Source organism: Dendrobates tinctorius, unplaced genomic scaffold, assembly GCF_039654945.1.
Source record: "Dendrobates tinctorius isolate UK_male_01 unplaced genomic scaffold, ASM3965494v1 ptg000162l, whole genome shotgun sequence".
NCBI classification, from domain to species: domain Eukaryota; kingdom Metazoa; phylum Chordata; class Amphibia; order Anura; family Dendrobatidae; genus Dendrobates; species Dendrobates tinctorius.
The window spans coordinates 25,777,200-25,802,522 of NW_027361829.1; the positions used below are offsets into that span (position 1 = coordinate 25,777,200).

General features: G+C 43.8%; 1 protein-coding gene across 1 annotated transcript in view; it reads right to left on the reverse strand.

Moving 5' to 3' along the window:
• Nucleotides 1-2,497: 2,497 nt before the first annotated feature.
• Nucleotides 2,498-25,323, reverse strand: part of LOC141052675 (ribose-phosphate pyrophosphokinase 1) — a 69,481-nt gene continuing 46,655 nt past the window's right edge. Inside the window, exons 6-7 of the mRNA XM_073549923.1 lie at nucleotides 16,145-16,304; nucleotides 2,498-2,901 (exon numbers count right to left, since the gene is read on the reverse strand). Of these exons, the coding sequence (XP_073406024.1) occupies nucleotides 2,809-2,901; nucleotides 16,145-16,304 (253 nt within the window). The 3' untranslated portion in view covers nucleotides 2,498-2,808. The remainder of the gene's footprint in view (nucleotides 2,902-16,144; nucleotides 16,305-25,323) is intronic.

Here is a 25,323-nt window from a genome sequence, read left to right on the forward strand (position 1 = left end):
TCGAGCGCATACCCTCCCTTTAAATATCTATATATTTTTATATCAGTTGGTGTGTCGTTTATATTCATATGCACAGGTATAAATTATTGCTCACGAGTGACAGGTTGAAGGCTGCAGCTTTATTATGAGCTCAATTGTTAGTTTTTACATGCCACATGTGTGACCTTTTAATGTTTTTCACATGTTATTGTTCTGTGCGTTTTGACACAATTTTTATTGCGTACATCTTTATACTGTGTGGTGATCCCCTTCAATATGACCTATAACTTTTTATGTCCATTATGTTTTATATAGGCCTTAGGTGTATCCTATGACGCCCCTTCAATTATTATTGTTTTGAGATCTGCCATTATGTCATAGCTGGAGAACAAAAAATTGCAGATTACTGAAGCGAACATTACTGATGAGGCGCTATTACTTTACTCCTATGTAGTACCTGTGTTTGGCATCCTGCCCAGTGCTATATATTTATCATGCTGTGTATACGGATCCTACCTATCCATGCCAGTTCTGCCGGGAATATATTCACTTTACATATACGTTGTACCCGAGTTATAGCTGTATCCCAGTATATATGGCTATACCACGGCATATATGGCACTCACCCTATATATGTTGTACCCCTGAGCTATAGCAGTACCCCAGTATATGGGTGTACCCCCGTATATTTGGCACTTCCTCTATATGTATGGTTGTACCCCAGAATTCTAGTGCTACCCTGGTATATACATGATGTATCTTTACTCCAGAATCCCAGTATATATGGCTGTACACCTGTTTGGATCACTATACACCTGTCCCCTGTATATATGGCAGCCTTTATTTTTTTTATATTCTGCCCTGCTGTCTCCCCCGGTGGTGCTGCATTGTCATTACAGTCATGCTATGTACCCACCATTTGCTTATAATGGTGGATATTGTTGGGAGGAAGAGTTTACCTGGAGCCTTATTCTATATGTAATCCCATAATATAAATAAGATGGGTATGTAATTAGTCAGCCAAAGGCTTGGTGTTTAATGGGTATAGTCGGAGCTGCCGCCAAGAGGCAGAGCCATAAACACAAATGTCAGCCATTACTTAGGGCGGGCAGAGCCATGAGCGGTGTCTTTATCTTATATGTATTCCAGTAATTTAAATAACATGGTGGGTGAGGAATATCCGAGTGATGTGCGTTGTCTCACTCGCACCCATATGCTTACATGAGTGCAAGAGCGCCGAGACTCAGCCGAGTGTCGGTGACAATCGCAGCATGCTGCGATTTCACTAGCACGTTGAAAACGGCCAAGAAAACGCTGATGGGAGCTGCCCCATAGATGAATACTTGTCCGAGTGCTATGTGATGTTTTATCGCATAGCACTCGTCCGTATTCTTTGCTAGTGTGACCCTGGCCTAAGGCTGAGAAGATGGCCTACAAGAATTCCAGCATTCCTTTATCTTGCTTGTGTAGAAGACTAGAAGTGGCTCTTCATTTACTGTTCTCAGGTTAGGAAGCACATTGCTACACAACATAATACGTTTGCAATTGACTTGCTTTTTCTGTCTGGTATTTGGCTTTATTGATACAGTAATGTGGTTTTACTGTGTTTCTACAACCGAATTTACTGCAAGTTTATAGGGAAAACCCGCATATGAAGCTCCAACCGATATACTACAGTGTAACTGCGGCTGCCTTTCCTACAGAGGAGCTGTAAAGAAAGCAGTCACTGCCATACATAGCAGCCAAGAAATGGATTACACGATGGACCATGTGGCGCCACACAATGAGTGGCACCTGGATGTAGACAAATAGACTAACAATAGTAGGAAATATTTCACTTTTTTATTGTAAGAAATATTAAAAAAAAAAAAAAATGAACGCAAGAGCATCATTTGGCAATTTTCGCTCTAACAATGCCTAGTAAACATTGTATCCCCTTTAAATCACCCTGCCCAAAGGACTTAAAGGGATCCTGTCATGTCCCCCAATGTCATTAACCTGCAGATATACTGTATATGGTTAACTTGCAGGTCAATAGCGCTACAAAACTGCCCAACAGCCTTTCTTAAAGCGCAATTACTGGGAGCAAATGGACTATTTCTTCTAGAAGCCGCCGGCTTTCAGTCACAGGGGCGGTGCAGAGATCCGCTTTAATCACCGCTCAGTGGTGCGAGGGGCAGCTGTAAGCACACCCCAGCATTTTCATTGACACCTTGCTCTGCAGGTCAAAGTGCTGTGGTGTGCTTACAGCTGCCCCTCGCACTGCATAAGCGGTGATTAAAGCGGCTCTCTGCATTGCCCCTATGACTGAAAGCCGGCGGCTTTTATTTGCTCCTTTAGCCATGTTTTCAGTATGGCAGCCAGACAGCATTGTAGTATCACTATTAATTTCCAGATTTACCCCATATCTACAGGTTAATAGCATTTGGGGGCACAACAGGTTCCCTTTAAAAGTTTATTAGTGAATATGGACTGAACGCTCTTTTTCTGGAGAAGTACACTAAAAAAAGACAAATGCTTGATGAGCACCGGGATCAGCCAGGGAAAATCCAGCCAGCTTTATTAAATAACAAACATCAAATAGTTGTATCGTCGTCTTCATGCACAAAGTGGCAATTATTAACCAAGTTCATTAAAATACGCAACAAATAAAATGACCGATGATTCTTCATGCTCCCGCCTTATAAATGGGCCTCTTCAGCAGAAACAACACTTCACATTTCTCTCCTTGCATATAAAGGCATGGAGATGAGAGAAGAATCAGCGGACTACACCCAGCCAGGTGTACATGAGGTTACATAAAACACAAATCACTGCCGAGTGAAGACGCTATAAAGGAACATGGCTGAACAGGTAAGAAACAGACTCCCCATTGTGTGTTCGGCGAATGGCTTCGGCCAATATCATAGAGATATCGATAACCTGTTCATAAAAGCACATAAGAGATGGTCGTTAGATATTCGGACAATTCATGTCATAATATCACTAAAAACAAAGCATTAAGGAAGAGGAGTTACACAAGTGAAAACGCGGCCACAGGGGAATTCTGCTATATCAGATCTTTATGAGAACCTCTAGTACCAGGACAAAGCAGAATAATAGAGCCAAAATGTCTGCAAACATTGAATATATGGAATTTCAACCACATTACTGATATATTGAATATACTTAGAAAATGAAGGTTCATGGCGCATCAATTGGACAATTCAAGAGAGCCCACCAGCCACAACAAGGCGAACACTGACAGAACTCTAATATTTACACATGCTTTTCCAGGGCTAAAACCTACAATTGTAAAGGGCTTTTACTCCAGAAGACACATGTATAATGAATATTAGGCTTGGAGAGTGATCAAGATTGGAACAGCGGATTAACCGCTGCACTGCTGGCAAATATTCCAGAAATGTGGGTATGGTAAACGTTGCAGATTACATTTTCTAGCAAAAATCACTATCAAATGTAGAGGGTCTCAAACCAAGAAATCATATGAAAAAACCCTAAAAACGATACTTTATTATTAAAAGACCAAAGGTCACACCACAAAGTGAACAAAACAAAACAACAACGTGTCCATTAACATCCAAATACAAAAAACATGTAATGGGGGTTTCCTAGGAGTCCCTATTAACGTCTAATGCTCAATCCTTCCTTGCCGCGGAGGGCCGGTCTCAATAAAAATAGTGTCCTGTTTTTGAGTCGGGACATGCGCAGTAGCGTTAAGGGGGTGTGTCCCTTCATAGCGTCCGGAGCTGGCGAACGCTGTGGCGGTAACTATAAAATAAGGGTTATCATGCCAGCACATCCACTATACCACATCAGGACACTATTTTTATTGAGACCGGCCCTCCTGATGAGCCCAGATGGGGCGAAACGCGTCGAGGCGCTTCACGTACATGGCAGAAGGCGTATGACATGATGAGTATCTGCAGCATTGATCACTGAGTGTTTGAATTATGTATCTATTGGCACCGTATTTCTAGTCAGGTGGTATGTTCATCGTCACTATGCATGCAAATTTTTGGCTATTTAGTGATTGACCATTTGTGGAGTTTGCATTTTTGTGCCATTTTGATCTAACCTCATTTAAATGATATTGGATACCCTATATGCTGTGGATCTTCTCTAATTTATCTATTTGACTCATGTCACCATGATGCCAGTACATTAATGTGTTCCTTTGTTTTTAATCCTTTTGGGGATTAGGGTCCTCCTTATTATAGTTGATCTCTGTCTATTGATAGGGGTCCCTTTAGCATCGGGGAAGGGATCCTTAGCGGCTGCAGAGTTCATCAGGGTCCATAGGGACAGCCACCGTTGAGCGGGGGCGCCACAACGTTCCCCCTAGGGTGCCAACCTCCGCGGCAAGGAAGGATTGAGCATTAGACGTTAATAGGGACTCCTAGGAAACCCCCATTACATGTTTTTTGTATTTGGATGTTAATGGACACGTTGTTGTTTTGTTTACTTTGTGGTGTGACCTTTGGTCTTTTAATAATAAAGTATCGTTTTTAGGGTTTTTTCATATGATTTCTAGATTACATTTTCTACACATTTTAAGTCATAGGGACCTCCTCCTCAGGAAAAGCTATAAGTGATTGCAGATTCAAGCTTGCTATAGCAAAAAAAAAAATAAATAAATAAAAAAAAAATTTATATACACACTTTTAAAATATAGACATGATTTTATTATATATATATATATATATATATATATATATATATATATATATATACATACACACACATACATATATACATACACACACACCAAAAGTTTGGACACACTCACTCAAAGAGTTCTTTATTTTCATGACTATGAAAATTGTAGATTCACTCTGAAGGCATCAAAACCATGGATTAACACATGTGGAATTATATAATTAACAAAAAAGTGTGAAACAACTGAAAATATGTCTTATATTCTAGGGTTCTTCAAAGTAGCCACCTTTTGCTTTGATTACTGCTTTGCACACTCTTGGCATTCTCTTGATGAGCTTCAAGAGGTAGTCACCAAAATGGTTTTCACTTCACAGATGTGCCCTGTCAGGTTTAATAAGTGGGATTTCTTGCCTGAGGCCAGGGATCACACACAGCAAGATACGGCCGAGTCTCGCAGGTTAAAACCAAGCTCTGGCGCCGGCACTCCGGAGTGGAGCGTGTAGCCGCACAGCAATACATGGAGCTGCACGCTCCGCTACGGAGTGCCGGAGCCAGAGCTTGGTTTTAACCTGCGAGACTCGGCCGTATCTCGCTGTAGTGTGACTCCGGCCTTATAAATAGGGTTGGGACCATCAGTTGTGTTGTGCAGAAGTCTGGTGGATACACAGCTGATAGTCCTACTGAATAGACTGTTAGAATTTGTATTATGGCAAGAAAAAAGCAGCTAAGTAAATAAAAACGAGTGGCTATCATATCTTTAAGAAATGAAGGTCAGTCTGTCCGAAGAATTGGGAAAACTTTGAAAGTGTTCCCAATTGCAGTGGCAAAAACCATCAAGCGCTACAAAGAAACTGGCTCACATGAGGACCACCCCAGGAAAGGAAGACCAAGACTCTGCTGCGAAGGATAAGTTAATCCGAGTCACCAGCCTCAGAAAGCACAGGTTAACAGCAGCTCAGATTAGAGACCAGGTCAATGCCACAGAGTTCTAGCAGTAGGCACATCTCTACAACAACTGTTAAGAGGAGACTTTGTGCAGCAGGCCTTCATGGTAAAATAACGGCTAGGAACCCACTGCTAAGGACAGGCAACAAGCAGAAGAGACTTGTTTGGGCTAAAGAACACAAGGAATGGACATTAGACCAGTGGAAATCTGTGCTTTGGTCTGATGAGTCCAAATTTGAGATCTTTTGTTACAACCACCATGTCTTTGTGCGATGCAGAAAAGGTGAACGGATGGACTCCTGGTTCCCACCGTGAAGTATGGAGGAGGTGTGATGGTGTGGGGGTGCTTTGCTGGTGACACTGTTGGGGATTTATTCAAAATTGAAGGCATACTGAGCTAGCATGGCTACCAGAGCATCTTGCAGCGGCATGCTATTCCATCCGGTTTGCATTTAGTTGGACCATCATTTATTTTTCAACAGGACAATGACACCAAACACACCTCCAGGCTGTGTAAGGGCTATTTGACCAAGAAGGACAGTGATGGGGTGCTACGCCAGATGACCTGGCCTCCACAGTCACCAGACCTGAACCCAATCAAGATGGTTTGGGGTGAGCTGGACCACAGAGTGAAGGCAAAAAGGCCAACAAGTGCTAAGCATCTCTGGGAACTCCTTCAAGACTGTTGGAAGACCATTTCTGGTGACTACCTCTTGAAGGTAATCCAGATAATGCCAAGAGTGTGCAAAGCAGTAATCAAAGCAAAAGGTGGCTACTTTGAAGAACCTAGAAGGCTGTGTGCACACGATGCAGAATTCCTGCGGATCCGCATCGGATTTTACCGCGCAGAAACGCTGCGGATTCGCAGTGTGATTTACAGTGGCATGTAAATCAATGAAAAAAAAAAAAAAACGCTGTGCAGACGCTGCGGATTTTTCCACGCGGTTTTCCTGCAGTACAAAATCTGCAGCATGTCACTTCTTTTGTGCGGTTTTCCACCTCCCCAGTCTCCAAATCCGCAGGGGGAAAACCGCATTGAAAATGGAAGAAATCCGCAGGAAAAATGCAGTTCATTCGACCTGCGGATTTCTTCAATTCTGCGCGGAAAAATCCACAGGACAAAAAAGTACGTGTGCACTCAGCTGAATATAAGACACACAGTATTTTCAGTTGTTTCACACTTTGTTAATTATATAATTCCACATGTGATAATTCATAGTTCTGATGCCTTCAGCGTGAATCTACAATTTTCATAGTCATGAAAATAAAGAAAAAACTCTTGAATGAGGTGTGTCCAAACTTTTGATCTGTACTGTATAATATACATACACATTTTTTATATATATTTATTTATTTCAAAAGTAATTAAAATACATTTGGTATCGTTTTCACAAAAGTCAGATCACAATCTAAATTAAATCTCAGCCATGAATTCTATAACAAGGTGAGAAAAAAAAAAAAAAACAGAAAGGTCTTTCGGTTACTAAAAACCTACAACTTGTCAAGCAAAAAAAAAAAAAAAAAGCCATCATTCAGATGTGAATGGAAAATTTTATTTTACGGCTTTTGAAAAACCGAGGGAAAAAAAGTGTAAAAAATAAATTTGCAGGGAGAAGGTGTCATGATCCATTTTTTGGATCTGTCAGATCTGGATCTCCTCATATCTACTAAACCTTTTTTCCTTTTTGGTCATCGGAGTTAATATGCGTTTTTGCCCCCAGTGGCCACTGGGGTTACAGCATGGAAACTGCATGTGTTTAATTATTTATGCAGGTGGTGACTTCCCCCCTCCTTCCTATAAAAGGAGTTCAGGTGCTGGTAATCACTGTTGGTTATACACTTGCTCTTGGGAGACCGACCAAGCTGGAGCTCAGTCAGAGCTCTGGTGTATGGCTTCAGGTAAAGCTGAATTCGGGTGCCGTACTCTGTTGCTGGGAGCATAGCAACAGAGCAAAGCTAAGTTACTTTAGTAGTTGATTTAACCCTTTGGTGTTGGGTTATTTCCTTTCGTGTGTTATTTGGTGTTGTATAGTTTTCTCCTTGTCATCTCCTGGGGAGGGGGTTGGGGTTTAGCACAGGGCTAAACAGGAGATAGGGACAGGTCGGGGACTTGGGCCTCACTACCTTCAAGTGTACCCCCAAGTTAAGGAAAGTCAGGGCACCTCCTTAGCCTGAGGGGCAGTTCAGGGGCCCAGGTTCCACATCTCCCGTTATTTCCCTTCTGCCCCGTGACAGAAGGTTAGGGAAAAAAAACCTTGCAAAAAATGTATAAGAATTACTAGTAATGAAAAACCTGATTAACCCCTCTCTGACATCAGACGTATTATCCAGTCCATGTGACCTGGGCCTGTCTGACCATGGACGGGATAGTACGTCATGCCCTTTAATGCGACACTGCGACTTAAGTGGCGTTAATCACATTAAAACTTCCGACGCCATCTTACCTGTAGGAACATGGTGTCGGCATCCCGGGCTGTGTCCCCGGCCACCCGGTCTCCCGATTGCTGCGATTGGCTGTTTAATTCTGCACAGCCAATCGCAGCCTCTCTCATTGGCTGAAACAGTGAGGTTCCAGGCTAGGATCGAGTACCGATGTACTCTATCCTAGGCCGGTGCCTGGCAAAACCCCCTCAGATTGGCGCAATCGACGATCACATCGATCGCGCCAATCGCAGGGTGCACAAGCGGTGTTACCACGCTGTGCCCTGCCGGTACCTGCCTGGATCGACTCTGTAATAGCACCGATCCTAGGACAGGCCTAGCATGGCCTGCAGCTGCTGATGTAATAGTCGATCGCGCCAATCACAGGGCACAGCTGTAGTGTGACCGCGCTGTGACCTGCCCTAGGATTGGAGCTGTGAGCTCCGATCATAGGCCAGTGCCTAGCAACACCGGCATCACAAGGGCCAGCTCTGATTGGTGGGATTGATGTGATCGATCCCACCAATGACAGGTCACAGGCGCCGTATCATCATCTTCATCCTTCCTCTTCCGGGTCCTGCCGAACTGCCCAGGACAAACATGAAGCAGTGCCCGCAATTCCAGAAGATGAACCAGCGCACCCTATTGCGGACCCCATATGGACCTCGCCCACTGAAAACTACGAGCCACAGATTCCTGATTTTGTGGCAGAATCAGAAATCAAGTTTGACACCACCAGCCTCTCAGAAAGACTTTCAAAGTCTATTTCTATGAGGATTTTATTAAACTCATGTGTTATGAATGAGTCACGGTAGGAGGCAAAAACAGAAATACTAGCTAAGTCCAGAAAACCAGAGAAGTTGGCAGCTATCTGATTGCAGACCACTGAACCTAACAACAACTAGCAGTAGCCGTGGGGGGTTCCTACGGTGCCCTAGACCCCTCGATCACAGCTGGAGAACTACATAGCCTAAAGACAGAAAGGGAAATCTAAACTGCCCCAGAGCAGACCCCAAAGCAATAGGCAGCCCCCAACATATGATGGTGAAGCAAGATGAAAAAACACACAGATAGAAAGATAGGCTGAGCAAATGATGGGGCCCAAGCTAACTATATAGGACAGGATAGAAAAGCTGCTGTCTGCAATCCACCAAAACCCTCTCAAAAACAAGAGCCAACAGACTGATAGGGAAAAAAGCCCTGAAGACGCTAGGCTTCAAAAAGACTATCAGTACTCAGGTATTTTCTGAAGACAGAGCAAAAAGGAATTCAGCTCACCCAGCAGGGAAAGGCAGAAATCAGAAAAACAAGGCAAAACAAAACCAAAACACAAATGCAAAAAGCAGAGCAGAAAAACTTAGCTTTTGAGGAGCAGGAATCAGACTGGTCTCCAAGAATCCCTCAGAGAAATCACCCGCAAGGCAGAAGGGCGTCGACTGCCTTATATCCAGTCAGCAATTCCAGTCACCCAGTCATCATTCTGCTCAGGTGCTTTGTAATCAGCCTCACTACCTTCCTTCACCAGAAGAGGGAGTTCATCAGACTTCAATGGTGAAGGGGAAAATGAACTCACTCATGGTGGAGCAAACAAATTTGTATGCTTGTCAATTTTTGGCACAAAACCCAGTTCATCATTTTCTAACTGGTCTCCTGTAGACACAGTTGAAATGATGCAGTTTTTGGCCCTGGTCCTTCACATGGGGATCCCGAAGAAGCCAGAACTTCAGCAATATTGGAGTGTTGATGTTTTATACACCACTCCTGTGTTCCGAATGGTCATGGCCCAGACGTGTTTTGAGGCCATCCACAAATTTCTGCATTATACCGATAATGCACAGTGTCCCCCACGAGGTTACCCCAACTTAGACCGTCTTTTCAAAGTTCGGTCAGTCATCGAACACTTCAACAAAAAGCTTGCTGAAGTGTACGTGCCCCAAAGAGACATCTGCGTGGATGAGTCCTTAGTTCATTTTAAGGGAAAGCTCGGATCATCAGTACCTTCCCAGCAAGAGGGCCAGGTACAGAGTTAAAATCTACAAAATGTGTGCGTATCTCATTGTAAACTCTAAACCTGTGAGTGTACCAAGGAAAGGACACCAGGATTGAACCCCCTGAGTGTCCCCCTGTCCTGGGAGTGAGAGGGGAAAATTGTGTGGGATTTGGTGCACCCACTGCTGCATAAAGGTTATCACCTCTACTCCGATAACTTTTATACCAGCATCCCACTCTTAAAATCCCTCTCTGTGCGAGCTACCGCAGCCTACGGTACTGTCTACAAAAATCAGAGGTCTCCCGAAACCGCTACTTGGGCAGGTGCTCAGAAGGGGTGGCAGCTGAGCCCAATATAGCGACCACCTGCTGGTGGTCAAGTACAAGGACAAGAGGGATGTCCTTCTCTTGACTACCATACACAGTGATGGAAGCGTCCTCAGCACTGTACGAACATGAGGGGGCGTTGATCTCTTCGATCAACTCCTGCAACCACACAGTGCATTGAGAAAGGCCAAGGTGTGGTACAAAAAGCTGGCCGTGCACATCGTACAAATGGCAATGCTCAACGCTTTCCTGCTGTCATGATGTGCACGTCACACCAATACGTCGTACCTTCAGTTCCAGGAGGTAGTGGTTAAGGCCCTGATATTTGGCTCTCCGGAAGGAGTGGGCCCCAGTACTTCCAGAACTGAAGGTGCTCGTAATTGTACCGGGTCAGCATTTCCTGGGGGTGGTCCCGCCAACTGGAAGAAAAGGAAAAGCCGCAAAAAAGGGTGCAGAGTGTGTTACAAAAGAGGAATATGCAAGGACACCATATATCAATGAGACACCTGCCCCGAAAAACCTGGCCTGTGTATGAAAGATTGTTTCAAATTGTACCACACCTCCATGCACTACTAGCTTACTTAGATTTACAGGAAACAGTAGATTAGTTCAAAAAAGGCAGCACATCTACTTAAGTTCCTTGGGGGTCTAGTTTCCAAATTATGTCACTTTTTCTTTTTTACTGTTTAGGCACATCGGGGGCTCTGCAAACGGAACATGACGCCCGCAGACCATTCCATCAAAGTCTGCATTCCAAAACGTCACTACTTCCCTTCCGGGCCCTGACACGTGCCCAAACAGTAGTTTTCTCCCACAACTTTTGGGGTCCAATTTCTCCTGTTACCCTTGGGAAAATAAAAAATTGGGGACTAAAAATATCATTTTGTGGGGAAAGTTTTTTTCACATCTGGGCATTATAACCTTTAGTGAAACACTTGGGGGTTCAAAGTGCTCACCACACATCTAGAGAAGTTCCTTAGGGGGTCTAGTTTCCAATATGGGGTCACTTGTGGGGGGTTTCCACTGTTTAGGCACATCAGGGGCTCGCCAAACGAGACATTGCGTCCGATCTCAATTCCAGCCAATTTTAGTTTGAGAAAGTCAAACAGTGCTTCTTCCCTTCCAAGTGCCCAAACAGTGGTCCTCCCCCCTCCACATATGGGGTATCGGCGTACTCGGGAGAAATTGCACAACTTTTTCTGTCCATTTTCTCCTTTTACCCTTGTGAAAATAAAAATTGTTGCCAAATTATTTTTGTGACTAAAAAGTTAAATGTTCATTTTTTTCCTTCCACGTTCCTTCTGCTCCTGTGAAACACTTCAAGGGTTAATAAACTTCTTGAATGAGGCTTTGATCAGCTTTAGGGGTGCAGTTTTTAGCATGGTGTCACTTTTGGGTATATTCTGCCATATAAACCCCTCAAAGTGACTTCAAATGTGAGGTGGTCCCTAAAAAATGGTTTTGTAAATTTTGTTGTAAAAGTGAGAAATCGCTGGTCAACTTTAAACCTTTATAACTTCATAACAAAAAATGTTTTGTTTCCAAAATTATGCTGATATAAAGTAGACATGTGGGAAATGTTATTTATTAACTATTCTGTGTGACATTTCTATTTTAAGGGCATAAAAATGCAAAGTTTGAAAATTGCAAAATTTTCTAAATATTCACCAAATTTCCGTTTGTTTTTTTACACAAAAAATGAAAGTTATATCTAAGAAATTTTACCACCAATGTAAAGAAGGTCACGAAAAAAAAACTTGCAGAATCGCCAAGATCCGTTGAAGCGTTCCAAAGTTATTACCTCATAAAGGGACAGTGGTCAGAATTGTAAAAATTGGCCCTGTCATTAACGTGCAAACCACCCTAGGTATAAAGGGGTTAAACAGTTGATCTGTTTAGGATGATAGGGTCCCATTAAAGGCAATGCTATTGTGGAGCTCTCAAGTCCTTCCACACCAGAGCCCTGGACTTCAAACTCATCAAAAACCTTTGGGTTGATCTTTAATGGAGCTCATGAGCCGGTGTCTCCTCCATCAGGGTATGACCTCACAAATGCTCTTGTGGAGGAACATGCAAAAAGTCCCACAGACACCTCCAAAGTCTTGTAAAAAGCATTCATAGAATTGTTATCTGCAGAGGGGCTGTACACCATAAATAATGGGATGTCATGAAAACTGGTGGAGATGTCATACTAGAAGAACAAAAGTACTGGGACAGCCACACACAATGATGGCAAGTTCTAGGGACAGGACAGAAATATAGGAAATGTGACAATCCATGTAACCCTTTCCTGACATCAGACGTACTATCCCGTCCATGGGACCCGGGCCCCTATGCCCATGGACGGGATAGTACGTCTCAGCGATAAGCGGCACCCACGTGGTGAGCACCGCTGATCGCGGCCGGGTGTCAGCTAATTATCACAGCTGACACCCGTCACAATATGTCAGGGGCGGTCACGGACCGCCCCCGACACGTTAACCCCTTGCACACCGATCAAACATGATCGCGGTGTACCAGGGGTTAAAGGGAAGCATCGGCAGGGAGGGGGCTCCCTCCGTGCTTCCCTGAGCCCCCCACGGCAGCGCAATGTGCAGTGCTGCTGCGGGGGGCTCCTTCCCTGCAGGCCCCCGAACCCAAGATGGCGACGGGGGCCTGCAGGGAGCCGGCTTCCTCAGTGCCTGCAAAGCGCAGGCATGAGGAAGTCTGCAGCAGTGCCTGTGACAGATCGCTGATCTGTGATGTGACAGATCAGCGATCTGTCACAGGACAGTGATGTCCCACCTGGGACTATGTAATAAAGTTAATAAAAAAGTGTTAGTTTAAAAAAAATTGCCAAATAAATTAGAAAAAAAAAAATTCCCCCAATAAATCCATTTTTTGGAAATATAAAAAAATAAAATAAAAAGTACACATTTGGTATCGCCGCGTCCGTAACGACCTGCCCTATAAAACTGTCCCATTAGTTAACCCCTTTAGCGAACCCCTTAAAAAATAAAAAAAAACTAAGCAAAAAATGATTTATCATATCGCCAAACAAAAAGTGCAATAACGCGCGATCAAAAAGACGCATATAAATATCCATGGTACCGCTGAAAATGTCATCTTGTTCCGCAAAAAACGAGCCGCCACACAGCATCATCAGCGAAAAAATTAAAAAGTTATAGCTCGCAGAATAAAGCGATGCAAAAATAATGTTTATATAAAATAGTTTTCATTGCATAAAACCGACAAAACATAAAAAAAACGACCTAAATGAGGTATCGCTGTAACCGTACTGACCCGAAGAATAAAACCGCTTTATCAATTTTACCGCACGCGGAACGGTGTAAACGCACCTCCCCCAAAAGAAATTCATGAAGCGATGGTTTTTGTTAATTCTGCGTCCCAAAAATCAGAATAAAAAGCAATATAAAATGTCACGTGCCCGAAAATGGTACCAATAAAAACGTCAACTCGTCCCGCAAAAAATAAGACCTCACATGACTCGATGGGTCAAAATACGGAAAAGTTATAGCTCTCAAAATGTGGTGATGCAAAAACTATTTTTACAATAAAAAGAATCTTTTAGCGTGCGACAGCTGCCAAACAAAAACCGCCATAAATAGTAAATCAAACCCCCCGTTATCACCCCCTTAGTAAGGGAAAAATAATAAAATTAAAAGAAAATGTATTTCCATTTTCCCATTAGAGTTAGGGCTGAGATTAGGGTTAGGGGTGTGTTGGTGTTAGGGTTGGAGTTAGAATTGGGGGTTTCCACTGTTTGGGCACATCAGGTGCTCTCCAAATGCAACATGGCGTCTGATCTCAATTCCAGCCAATTCGGAGTTGAAAAAGTCAAATGGTGCTCCTTCCCTTCCAAGCTCTGCCATGCGCCCAAACAGTGTTTTACCCCCACATGTAGGGTATCAGCCTACTCAGGACAAATTGCAAAACAACTTTTGGGGTCCAACTTCTCCTGTTACTGTTAGGAAAATAAATTGGGGGCAAAAATATCATTTTTGTGGAAAAAATTGATTTTTTTATTTTCACGCCCGGGCGTTATAAACGTCTGTGAAGCACTTGGGGGTTCAAAGTGCTCACCACACATCTAGATCAGTTCCTTAGGGGGTCGTTTCCAAAATGGGGTCATTTGTGGGGGGTTTCCACTGTTTAGGTACATTAGGGGCTCTCCAAAGGCAACATGACACCCTCAGACCATTCCATCAAAGTCTGCATTCCAAAACGTCACTACTTCCCTTCCGAGCCCCGACGTGTGCCCATACAGTAATTTTCTCCCACATATGGGATGTCAGCGTACTCAGGACAAATTGGACAACAACTTTTGGGGTTCAATTTCTCCTGTTACCCTTGGGAAAATAAAAAAAAAATTGGGGACTAGTTGATAATGTTTGTGGAAAAAATACGATTTTTTATTTTCATGCCCGGGCATTATAAACTTCTGTGAAGCCCTTGGGGGTTCAAAGTGCTCACCACACATCTACATAAGTTCCTTGGGGGGGGGGGGGGGGGGGGTCTAGTTTCCACTGTTTTGGTACATCAGGGGCTTTTCCAAACACGACATGGTGTCAGATCTCAATTCCAGCCAAAAACGTCAAATGGCGCTGCTTCCCTTCCGAGCTCTGCCATGCGCCCAAATAGTGGTTTACCCCCACATGTGGGGTATCAGCGTTCTCAGGACAAATTGCACAATAACTTTTAGGGTACTGTTACCCTTGGAAAAAGAATTGAGGGTGAAAAGATCATTTTTGTGGAAAAAATATAATTTTTTAATTGTACCGCTGTACATTATAAACTTCTGTGAAGCCCTTGTGGGTTCAAAGTTCTCACCACATATCTAGATAAGTTCCTTGGGGGGGTCTAGTTTCCAAAATGGGGTCACTTGTGGGGGGTTTCCACTGTTTAGGTACATCAGGGGCTCTCCAAACGTGACATGGCGTCTGATCTGAATTCCAGCCAATTTTGCATTGAAAAAGTCAAACGGCGCTCCTTCCCTTCTGAGCTCTGCCATGCGCCGAAACAGTGGTTCCCCCCCACATATCAGGTATCTGCGTACTCAGGACAAATTGCACAATAAAGTTTGTTGTCTAATTTCTCCTGTTGCCCTTGGTAAAATAAAAAAAATTGAACCTGAAGTATTTTTGTGAAAAAAGTTAGATGCTTTTTTTTTTTTTTATGTTCAAAAATTTCCTGTGACGCACCTAAAGGGCTAATAAACTTATTGAATGTGGTTTTGAGCACCTTAAGGGGTGCAGTTTTTAGAATGGTGTCACTTTTGGGTATTTTCTATCATATAGACCCCGCAAATTGGCTTCAAATGTGATGTGGTCCGTAAAAATAAAATGGTGTTGCAAAAATGAGAAATCGCTGGTCAATTTTTTTAACCCTTATAACTTCCTAACAAAAAAAAAATTTTGGTTCCAAAATTGTGCTGATGTAAAGTAAACATGTGGGAAATGTTACTTATCAAGTTTTTAGTGTGCCGTATCTCTGTGTTTTAAGGGCATAAAAATTCAAAGTTGGAAAATTTTCAAAATTTTCGCCAAATTTCCTTTTTTTTTTCACAAATAAACGCAAGTTATTTGATTGAAATTTTACCACTAACATGAAGTACAATATGTCACGAGAAAACAATGTCAGAATCAGTGGGATCCATGGAAGCGTTTCGGAGTTATTACCTCAAAGGGACAGTGGTCAGAATTGTAAAAATTGGCCCGGTCATGAACGTGCAAACCACCCTTGGGGGTGAAGGAGTTAAAAGGGGAGGACTAGTCAGGATTGTCAGTTTTCTGTACAATGGGATTAGACACTTTGATCTGAATACCTGGATTTTCGGACAATGCCTGATCTTCTCCTCTTGAGGTATAGTATTCGTCACTACCACAGCTTCAAAACATGCATTATTAATCCGAGAAATAGCAGGACCAGAGAAGATTCCGTGTGTCAGGATTGCATACACTTTGACGGCTCCAGCAGATAAAAGTCTACAAAGAAAAAGACAACCACAAATGCCTGAGTAAAGAAGAACTGGAGAAAAAAAATAAAGAGTCCATCCCCACAGCAAGAAAAAAAGAAGAGATCATCGCGATGGCAGCCTGTATGTGGAGAGCAGTACATCAGCCTACAGCAGCTCTAAGTAACGGGACCAAGCGCCATAATCCATCCATGTCTATAAAGTAGGTAATAGTGTCCACTAGAAGAGGAGTGACATCTCCTCAGCCTGGGATCTTGGCTCCTGTATTATATACGAGCCCCACCTGTGCCTGTGAGAGCTTCCAGAGAGATAAATACAAAATGAAAATAGAATATAAAACAAAAAGATACACTAGCAGTGGAGGTAAAAGAAATTGGGCATGTCTTAGTTACTTACCGGTAACGAGATTTTTTGGAACCCATGACCGCACTACGAGAGGGGATCTGCCCACCAAGGATTGGAAATATACAGGCTAGGAAAGGCGGTACCTCTCTCCGGCATCAGCTGGATTACAGAGCATGAGGACCTAAAATGGTTATTACAACAACAAACAAATACCACCACACCAGTAAGTACGGAATCACGAGAATTTTTCACCCACAAATTACGAAAGGAAGATTGCCGTGCCGTCATGGGTTCTGAAAAATCATGTTACCGGTAACTAAGACTTTATTCAATCACCCACGATAACACCACACAACAGAATTACAGAGATCGAAAACTAATCTAGGGAGGGACCACAGCCTGGAGTCCCCTTCTATCAAAAGGGAAGATCGTCAGAAGCACCCATGTCTAGTCTATTGTGTCTATAGAATGTAGGACCAGGATTCAGCCTTACAAATCTCTTCTATTAAAGATATCCTCTTTCTCTGCCTAGTAGGTTGCCAGGGCCCGGGTGGAATAAGCCTTTAAACCTTCCAGCAGTTTGTTGCCATTAGTTGAGTAGGCTAGAGAAATGGAGTCCCTAATCCATCTAGCAGTAGTAGGTTTTAAGGCTATACATCCCATTCTAGAGCTGTGGAAAGACTTACCCTTTCTACACTCCCAGTAGCTAAAAGGGTACCTGGCTATTTATTTCCCAACGTCTAAGGTATGTAATCTTTCCTCCTGGCTCTTCAGATAGGGACAAAAGGAGGGAAGGATGACTTCCTGTAGCCTATGGAACAGACTCACCACCTTAGGAAGGTCACCCTATCATAATATCTGGGTAAATGGTGGGGCTATAGAAAGGCCTGAATATATCTAACTTTCCAGGCATAAGTTAGTGCTACTAGCAGGGTTTTTTTGAAGGAAAAAACTTAAGGGTTGTGGACTATGGGTTCAAACAGTGTTTTAAGTTAAGGCTGTTAGGAATCAAGTTTACTTTAAAAATGGATACAAAACCTACAGAAGACAAAATGAAAAAACCCTGCTACAATTAAAGTAGAAAGCAAAAGTGCATTTAAATCATACAGAGTTCTTAGTAATACTGTATTTGATCAAACATGACATCATATGTCAAAGTTGTAGGTTTTGTATGCTTTTTGGCCATGTGAACATGCATTTATATGCTGCATGTGTACCAACTCAAACCAGGCTTCCCCTGACTGGTGTCCAGTGGTTGGGACCCGGTCCTTGTCTGCCCTTATTCACACAGACGTCAACTTTGACATATGATAAGGTTATTAATACTAGACAGTGTAGGACCGCCCCGACCACAGAGTAACCTTGTCGACGGTGGGACGGCTTTTATGCTATGTTTGATCAAATATAGTATTACTAAGAACTCTATGATTTAAATGCACTTTTGCTTTTTACTTATTTAATTATAGCAGGGTTTTTTCATTTTATCTTTTGTAGGTTTTGTATGCTTTTTGGCCATGTGAACATGCATTTATATGCTGCATGTGTACCAACTCAAACCAAGCTCAATTTTTGTGTTTTTTTACTTTAAAAATGGGTCTAGATCTTAAAGATGATTTAATGAGTTTTGATACCCATTAGTTTCCTGACAAGTCACAACTTCACAGGGTCACAAGAGATGACACCTGTAACTTTAGGGTACTGATGGATAACCCCAATTCAAGGCCCCCTGCAGAAATTCCAACATCTTTCCTATTACAGCCCCCTTCTCTACTCTAGAACCTGAGAAGGATAAAAGTTTTCCAATTTCTAGCGTATATCCAAGTAGAGACTGGTTTTCTACTCTGAAGCAGAGTGATTATGACCATTGGCGGAAAAATCCTCTCTTTTCTTAAGTATCAGTGTCCTAAGTATCCGTTTCACGCCGTCAAGTGGAGGCCGGTTACTTGTAGATGGAAGATCGGCTCTTGGACAAGGTGGTTTATGATTTCCGGTAAAACCCACAAATCTGACACGGACATCCTGCTCAGACCCAAGAAGCAAGGTTTCTTGGACCAGAAGGAGGCAATCAAGATGATCCTTGCCTTGTCCCCTCTAAGTTTTCTTACGACCAGGGGAATCCGTGAAACTGGAGAGGAAGCATACTGCTAAGGGATTCTTCCTGAGGTTCAGGAAACAGAACTTCCTCACTTTCCAGTTTAGTTTTGTGGCAAACAGACCTACCTTCGGGAGGTCCCACATTCAAACCATCTCTGCAAAGATATCTTGATTCAGCTCCCACCCCTTGTGTCAAGAGGGTTGCGGCGTAGAAAGTCCACTTTGGCATTTTCCTTCCCCCTTATATGTAGGGCTGTCAGGAAAAGGAGATGTTTCTCCACTATCCAAAATAGACAATCTGTCAAAAACAATGAGTGACAGAGTACCCCCCCCTGGCGATTTATGTAGGCCACAGATACTCTGTCCGAAATAGTCGACACTTTGGCCCAGTAGGGATAGAAGGAACCTGCTTACGGCCAGTTCTATAGCTAGCAACTCTATTATATTGGAACAGAAGCTTTTTTCATGCTCAGTCCAGATTCCCTGGAATACCTCCCTACACAGATAGGCTTCCCAACCTGTGAGAAACATTCGTGGTGACTATCTGAGTGGTATTATCCACACAGGGAACTCCCCGTCGATACGTTTGACCCATCTAACCACCGCCAAAAGGGACATCGTCATTTTTACCTCTAAGGGAAAACTTGTTCTAAAACACACACAACTGCAGTGCCACAGAATGAAATTCTGCCCACAAAACCGCTGGGAAGCATGTTGTCAAAGTGCCAAGCAGGTACATTGCAACCCTAAGAGACATGAAGAGGACCCATAGCTTTTTTCATCAGACACAGGATTTTCTCTATTTTAGAAACTGGGAGGTGACACTCCTGAATCTCCAAATCCAGCATAATCCTGAGAAACTGCTGAGTTTTTAAAGGCACTAAACTGGATTTCTCCATATTCAAACAAACAACCCAAACTTCTTAGAGTGATCATTACTTCCTCTAGGTGTTTATTACACCGGTGGACCAAAATTCCAACCACAAAAAAATCGTCCATATAAGGCATGAAAAGATATCTCTCGGACATGAGCCATGATTTCCGTCACTACCTTTGTAAATACCCTAGGGCTACTGCTAACATGAATGGGTAGGGCCTTGAATTGGAAGTGCTTAAACACTCCATCCATGACTGGCTGCAATGCTTTCTCCGACAGGGAGAAGTCTTCCCCCTACCTGGGCTGGGAATCACTGACTCAATTTTCAGGGTCCCTGAGAGGACGATCCAAACGAGGATGACCTGAATAAGAGCCCTACCTATGCGATCTTCCCATTTGTCTGATCCTTAGAAGACTTTCTTCAGACAAATTTTTTTTTTTTCTGGAAAGATCACGTATAGGTAGGCATAGATAGGATTCCCTAGTCTTCACATCTGCTTTTTCAAGGATCTCATTCAGAGCCGGGCTTGAGAAATTCTCGCAAGGGATGGAACAAAGTCTTGTTCCAGCCTGGATATTTCCTGGCTAACACTTCAGCCACAAAGCCCTACGGGCAGCATTAGAAAGGGCCGCTGATTTTCCTGCCAGTCTAAAGAGTCTGCTGAAGCATCTACCAAGAAAGCTGCTGCACATCGCGATTCCACCCGATGCTGTTCCAGGCACAGGGTTGCTGGGAAAGATGTGGGCTCACTATCGGAACCCACATCAAAGGGGGAAGGGGGGGGCGGGACACGACATGCACCGTACTAGTATGTCGTGAAGAGGTTAATAAGTGTAACTCAGTATAATTCACAATAAATGGCACCTCAGACTACAGCTAGTTAAGAAAAAAAGATCAGCTTGTTTGGAGAAATAATTAAAAAGATGCTTGCACTTAGTACCTCAAGCTACTAGATGTCATGTGCCATACGGTCTCTGGCACGGTGAACTGGTTACTCACAAGAAATTGCTAGATGACCGTCTGATGCCGTCGGTGTCTGCCATGTAAAGGCAGGCGAGACCGGAAACTGTCTATAGATCCAGAGGCGCAGGAACAAACTGGACAATTTTAAGCAATAAAGGCCCTTGTTTCTGTCTTTAACAGGGCACCTCCTCAGTATTAACACTTCCAGCCCAGAAGATACTATTAAAAGTTAACTTTCAATTAAAACAGCTTAGAAAATTTAGCCGAGCCCAAATCCAAACACTTCATCTACTATCAAGATGCTACAAATCACAAAAAAGCATTCCCTTCCTGAGGTAAGAATGATAGCTAACCTGACTAGTGATGCTAGGACTAAATGAGTAAAGTGTCACAGTGCAATAAGGTGAATAAAAAAAGGAAGAAACATCGTGGGTGACCAACTGAAGAGCAGACTGTTCTCTTGGTCATATCCAAATGGGTAGAAGCCTCCCTCACTCTGCCCTGTTTTGCCCTCTGCAGTTGCTCCTGCCATAACAAGGACAGTAGCCAAGTGGAGATATCCCCAAAAGATGTCCCCTCCCAACGCATTTCTTTCTCCGTTAGGAAAAAATCAGTGGGGTGTACTTGTTATTGGGAGGCTCCAGCATGTAGACTCTGAAGTTGTTGCAGTGTTGAAGAATAAAAGGTCTCCGTGCTTATAAAGGGTCTCTGCACTTATAAAGTGCCTTTGCTTGAAAATATCCAAGGAATCCCTCAGTGGTGGGTACGGTAGAGTCTCTGGATACAGAGCAGAAGAAGATAGTCGGCGAAGCTGAAGACATGCCATGTCACCAAGTATGGAGTTTCTGATGGAAACGGATCCCCTTAGTGAGGGTATTGCATGCTACCGACCAGACTCCCCCCTTATTTCTACGTATGCTGCATTTTCTTGTCCAGTTTGTTTCCGCGCTTCTGGATCTATAGACCGTTCCTGGTCTCAACTTCCTTACAGAAAGTACAGAGGTATAACATAATATAACTCATAACAGAAGGTACAGACGTACAACATACCCCATAACAGAAGGTACAGATGTATAGTGTAATATACACACGTGGTCAAAATTGTTGGTACCCCTCGTTTGACAGAAAAACCCACAATGGTAAAAGAAATAACTCAAATCTGACAAAAGTAATAAATCAAAAATCTATTAAATTGAACAAATGAAAGTCAGATATTGCTTTTCAACCATGCTTCCATAGAATTTTAAAAAATAAAACTCATGAAATAGGCCTGGACAGAAATGATGGTACCCTTAACTTAATATTTTGTTGCACAACCTTTTGAGGCAATCACTGCAATCAAACAATTCCTCTAACTGTCAATGAGACTTCTACACCTCTCAACGGGTATTTTGGCTCCCTCCTCAAGAGCAAACGGCTCCAGTTGTGTCGTGTTTGAAGGTTGCCTTTTCCAGACAGCATGTTTCAGCTCTTTCCAAAGATGCTCAATAGGATTTAGGTCTGGGCTCATAGAAAGCCACTTCAGAATAGTCCAGTGTTTTCCTCTTAGCCATTCTTGGGCGTTTTAGCTGTGTTTTGGATTATTATCCTGTTTCAAGACCCATGACCTGCGACTGAGACTAAGCTTTCCGACACTGGGCACCACATTTCTCACTAGAATCACTTGACATTCTTGAGATTTCATTGCACCCTGAACAGATTCCAGACACCCTGTGCCAGATGCAGCAAAGCGGCCTCATAACATAACAGAGCCTCCTCCATGTTTCACAGTAGGGACAGTGTTCTTTTCTTGATATGCTTCATTTTTCCGTCTCAACTTACAGCTGATGTGCCTTGCCAAAAAGTTCCATTTGTCTCATTTGTCCATAGGACATTCTCCCAGAAGCTTTGTGGCTTGTCAACATGTAGTTTGACAAATTCCAGTCTGTCTTTTTTTATGACTTTTTTTTTTTCAACAATGGTGTCCTCCATGGTCGTCTCCTATGAAGTCCACTTTGGCTCATACAATGATCGATGGTGCGATCTGACACTGATGTTTCTTGAGCTTGAAGTTCATCTTTAATCTGTATAGAAGTTTTTCTGGGCTCTTTTGTTCCCATTAGTCTTTGATTTGTCATCAGTTTTCCTCCTGCGGCCACGCCCAGGGAGGTTGGCTACAGTCCCATGGAGCTTAAATTTCCGAATATGTGCAACTGTAGTCACATGAAAATCAAGCTACTCTTTAATATGTTTGTCTATAATTTTTTAATCTCCTGAGACTAACCTTTCCTTCGCTTCCTCTGGTCCATGTTGAGTGTGATACACACTAATGGATTGCACAGGGGAAGGGGTGTCGAATTCGCTCACAACGGGAGAGAGGAGAGACCCAGCAGGGATTGGCTCTCTGGCACCACCACTTGCGCCAGGTCAGTCAGGGAACTGCGCCGAGGCAAATAGTCGCCGGAAAGGCTTCCCTTATAGACACAAGTTATTGAGGCGCTCCCAGTGAGAGGGGGATATAAATCAGCAGTCCAGGCTGGGGATATATATACACTGCTAAAAAATAAAAAAAAAAAAAATAAAATAAAAATAAAATAAAGGGAACACAAACAGAATATAATTCCAAGTAAATGAAACTTCTGTGAAATCAAACTGTCCACTTAGGAAGCAACACTGATTGACAATCAGTTTCACATGCTGTTGTGTAAATGGAATAGACAACAGATGGAAGTTATTGGCAATTATCAAGACACTCAAAGGAGTGGTTCTACAGGTGGGGACCACATCTCAGTACCAATGCTTTCTGGCTGATGTTTTGGTTACTTTTGAATGTTGGTTGTGATTTCAAACTCGTGGTAGCATGAGACGGACTCTACAACCCACACAAGTGGCTCAGGTAGTGCAGCTCATCCAGGATGGCACATCAACGCGAGCTGTGGCAAGGCTTGCTGTGTCTGTCAGCAGTGTCCAGAGGCTGGAGGCGCTACCAGGAGACAGGCCAGTACACCAGGCGACAAGGAGGGGGCCATAGGAGGGCAACAACCCAGCAGCAGGACCGCTACCTCAGTCTTTGTACAAGGAGGAACAGGAGGAGCACTGCCAGAGCCCTGCAAAATAACCTCTAGCAGGCCACAAATGTGAATGTGTTTGCACAAACTGTTAGAAACCGACTCCATGAGGATGGTCTGAGTACCCGACGTCCACAGATGAGGGTTGTGCTCACAGCTCACCACCGTGCATGACGCTTGGCATTTGCCACAGAACACCAGGATTGGCAAATTCGCCACTGGCACGCTGTGCTCTTCACAGATGAAAGCAGGTTCACACTGACCACATGTGACAGACGTGACAGAGTCTGGAGACGCCATGGAAAGCGATCTGCCTGCAACATCCTTGAGCATGACCAGTTAGGCAGTGGGTCAGTAATGGTGTGGGGTGGCATTTCTTTGGAGGGCCGCACAGCCCTCCATGTGCTCGACAGAGGTAGCCTGACTGCCATGAGGTACCGAGAAGAGATCCTCAGACCACTGGTGAGACCATATGCTGGTGTGGTTGGCCCTGGGTTCCTCCTAATGCAGGACAGTGCCAGACCGCATGTGGCTGGAGTGTGCTAGCAGTTCCTGCAAGATGAAGACATTGAAGTTATGGACTGGCCCGCCCATTCCCCAGATCTGAATCCGATTTAACACATCTGGGACATCATGTCTCGCTCCATCCACCAACGTCATGTTGCACCACAGACTGTCCAGGGGTTGGCAGATGCTTTAGTCCAGGTCTGGGAGATCCCTCATGACAACATCCGCCGACTCATCAGGAGCATGCTCAGGTGTTGTAGGGAGGTCAAACAGGCACGTGAAGGCCACACACACACACACACACACTACTGAGCATCATTTCCTTGTCTTGAGGCATTTCCACTGAAGTTGGATCAGCCTGTAACGTATATACTAGTGTATAAGACGAGATTTTCAGCCCATTTTTTTGGGCTGAAAGTCCCCCTCTCGGCTTATACACGAGTCATATACCTGGGGGTCGGCAGGGGAGGGGGAGCGGGGGTGTCAGATCATACTTGCCCCCCCGGCGCAGTCTCAGCAGCCCCCCCGCTTCTCCACGGTCTCCCTTCCTGCCTTCAGTGGTCATGTGGTACCGCTCATTAAACTCATGAATATGTGCATATTCATGAGTGTAATGAGCGGTATCACGTGACAACTGAAGTCAGCGAGACAGTGGAGAAGCGGGGCTGCAGAGACCACCCCAGGAGGGGGGTAAGTATAGCGATATTCACCTGTCCGGGGTCCACCGGTCTGCGGCTTCCTGTGCCCGTGACGTTTAGCCAGCAGGGGGTGCAGTGACGTGGTTAATGCGCGCCGCGCCCTCTGCTGGCTGAACAATCACAGAGGACGCGCAGACAGCGGTGAGCAGCGATGGACCCTGTACAGGTGAATCTCTCAGGCGCCGGGTCCTGAGGTCCAGGAGAGGAGAGTATGGCTTTTTTTTTTGCAGCAGCATATGGAGGCATAGTCTATGGGGCAGCATACACTATGCTTTTCAGAGAAAAACAGATGTGTACACTGTGGGAGATTACCAGTATTTCATGTAGCCACCAGTTCAGGCAGATTGCCTTTCGTGTAACATGTTCAGTTAGTACACAGATTTTACTTAAATCTTTAATAGTAATATTGACTTGAAGGTTCCTGTCTCCATACCGGTGGGCACTACCGCACCATTGCTCATCTATCTTACCACTTCATTTGTTTAAATAAAATTTTT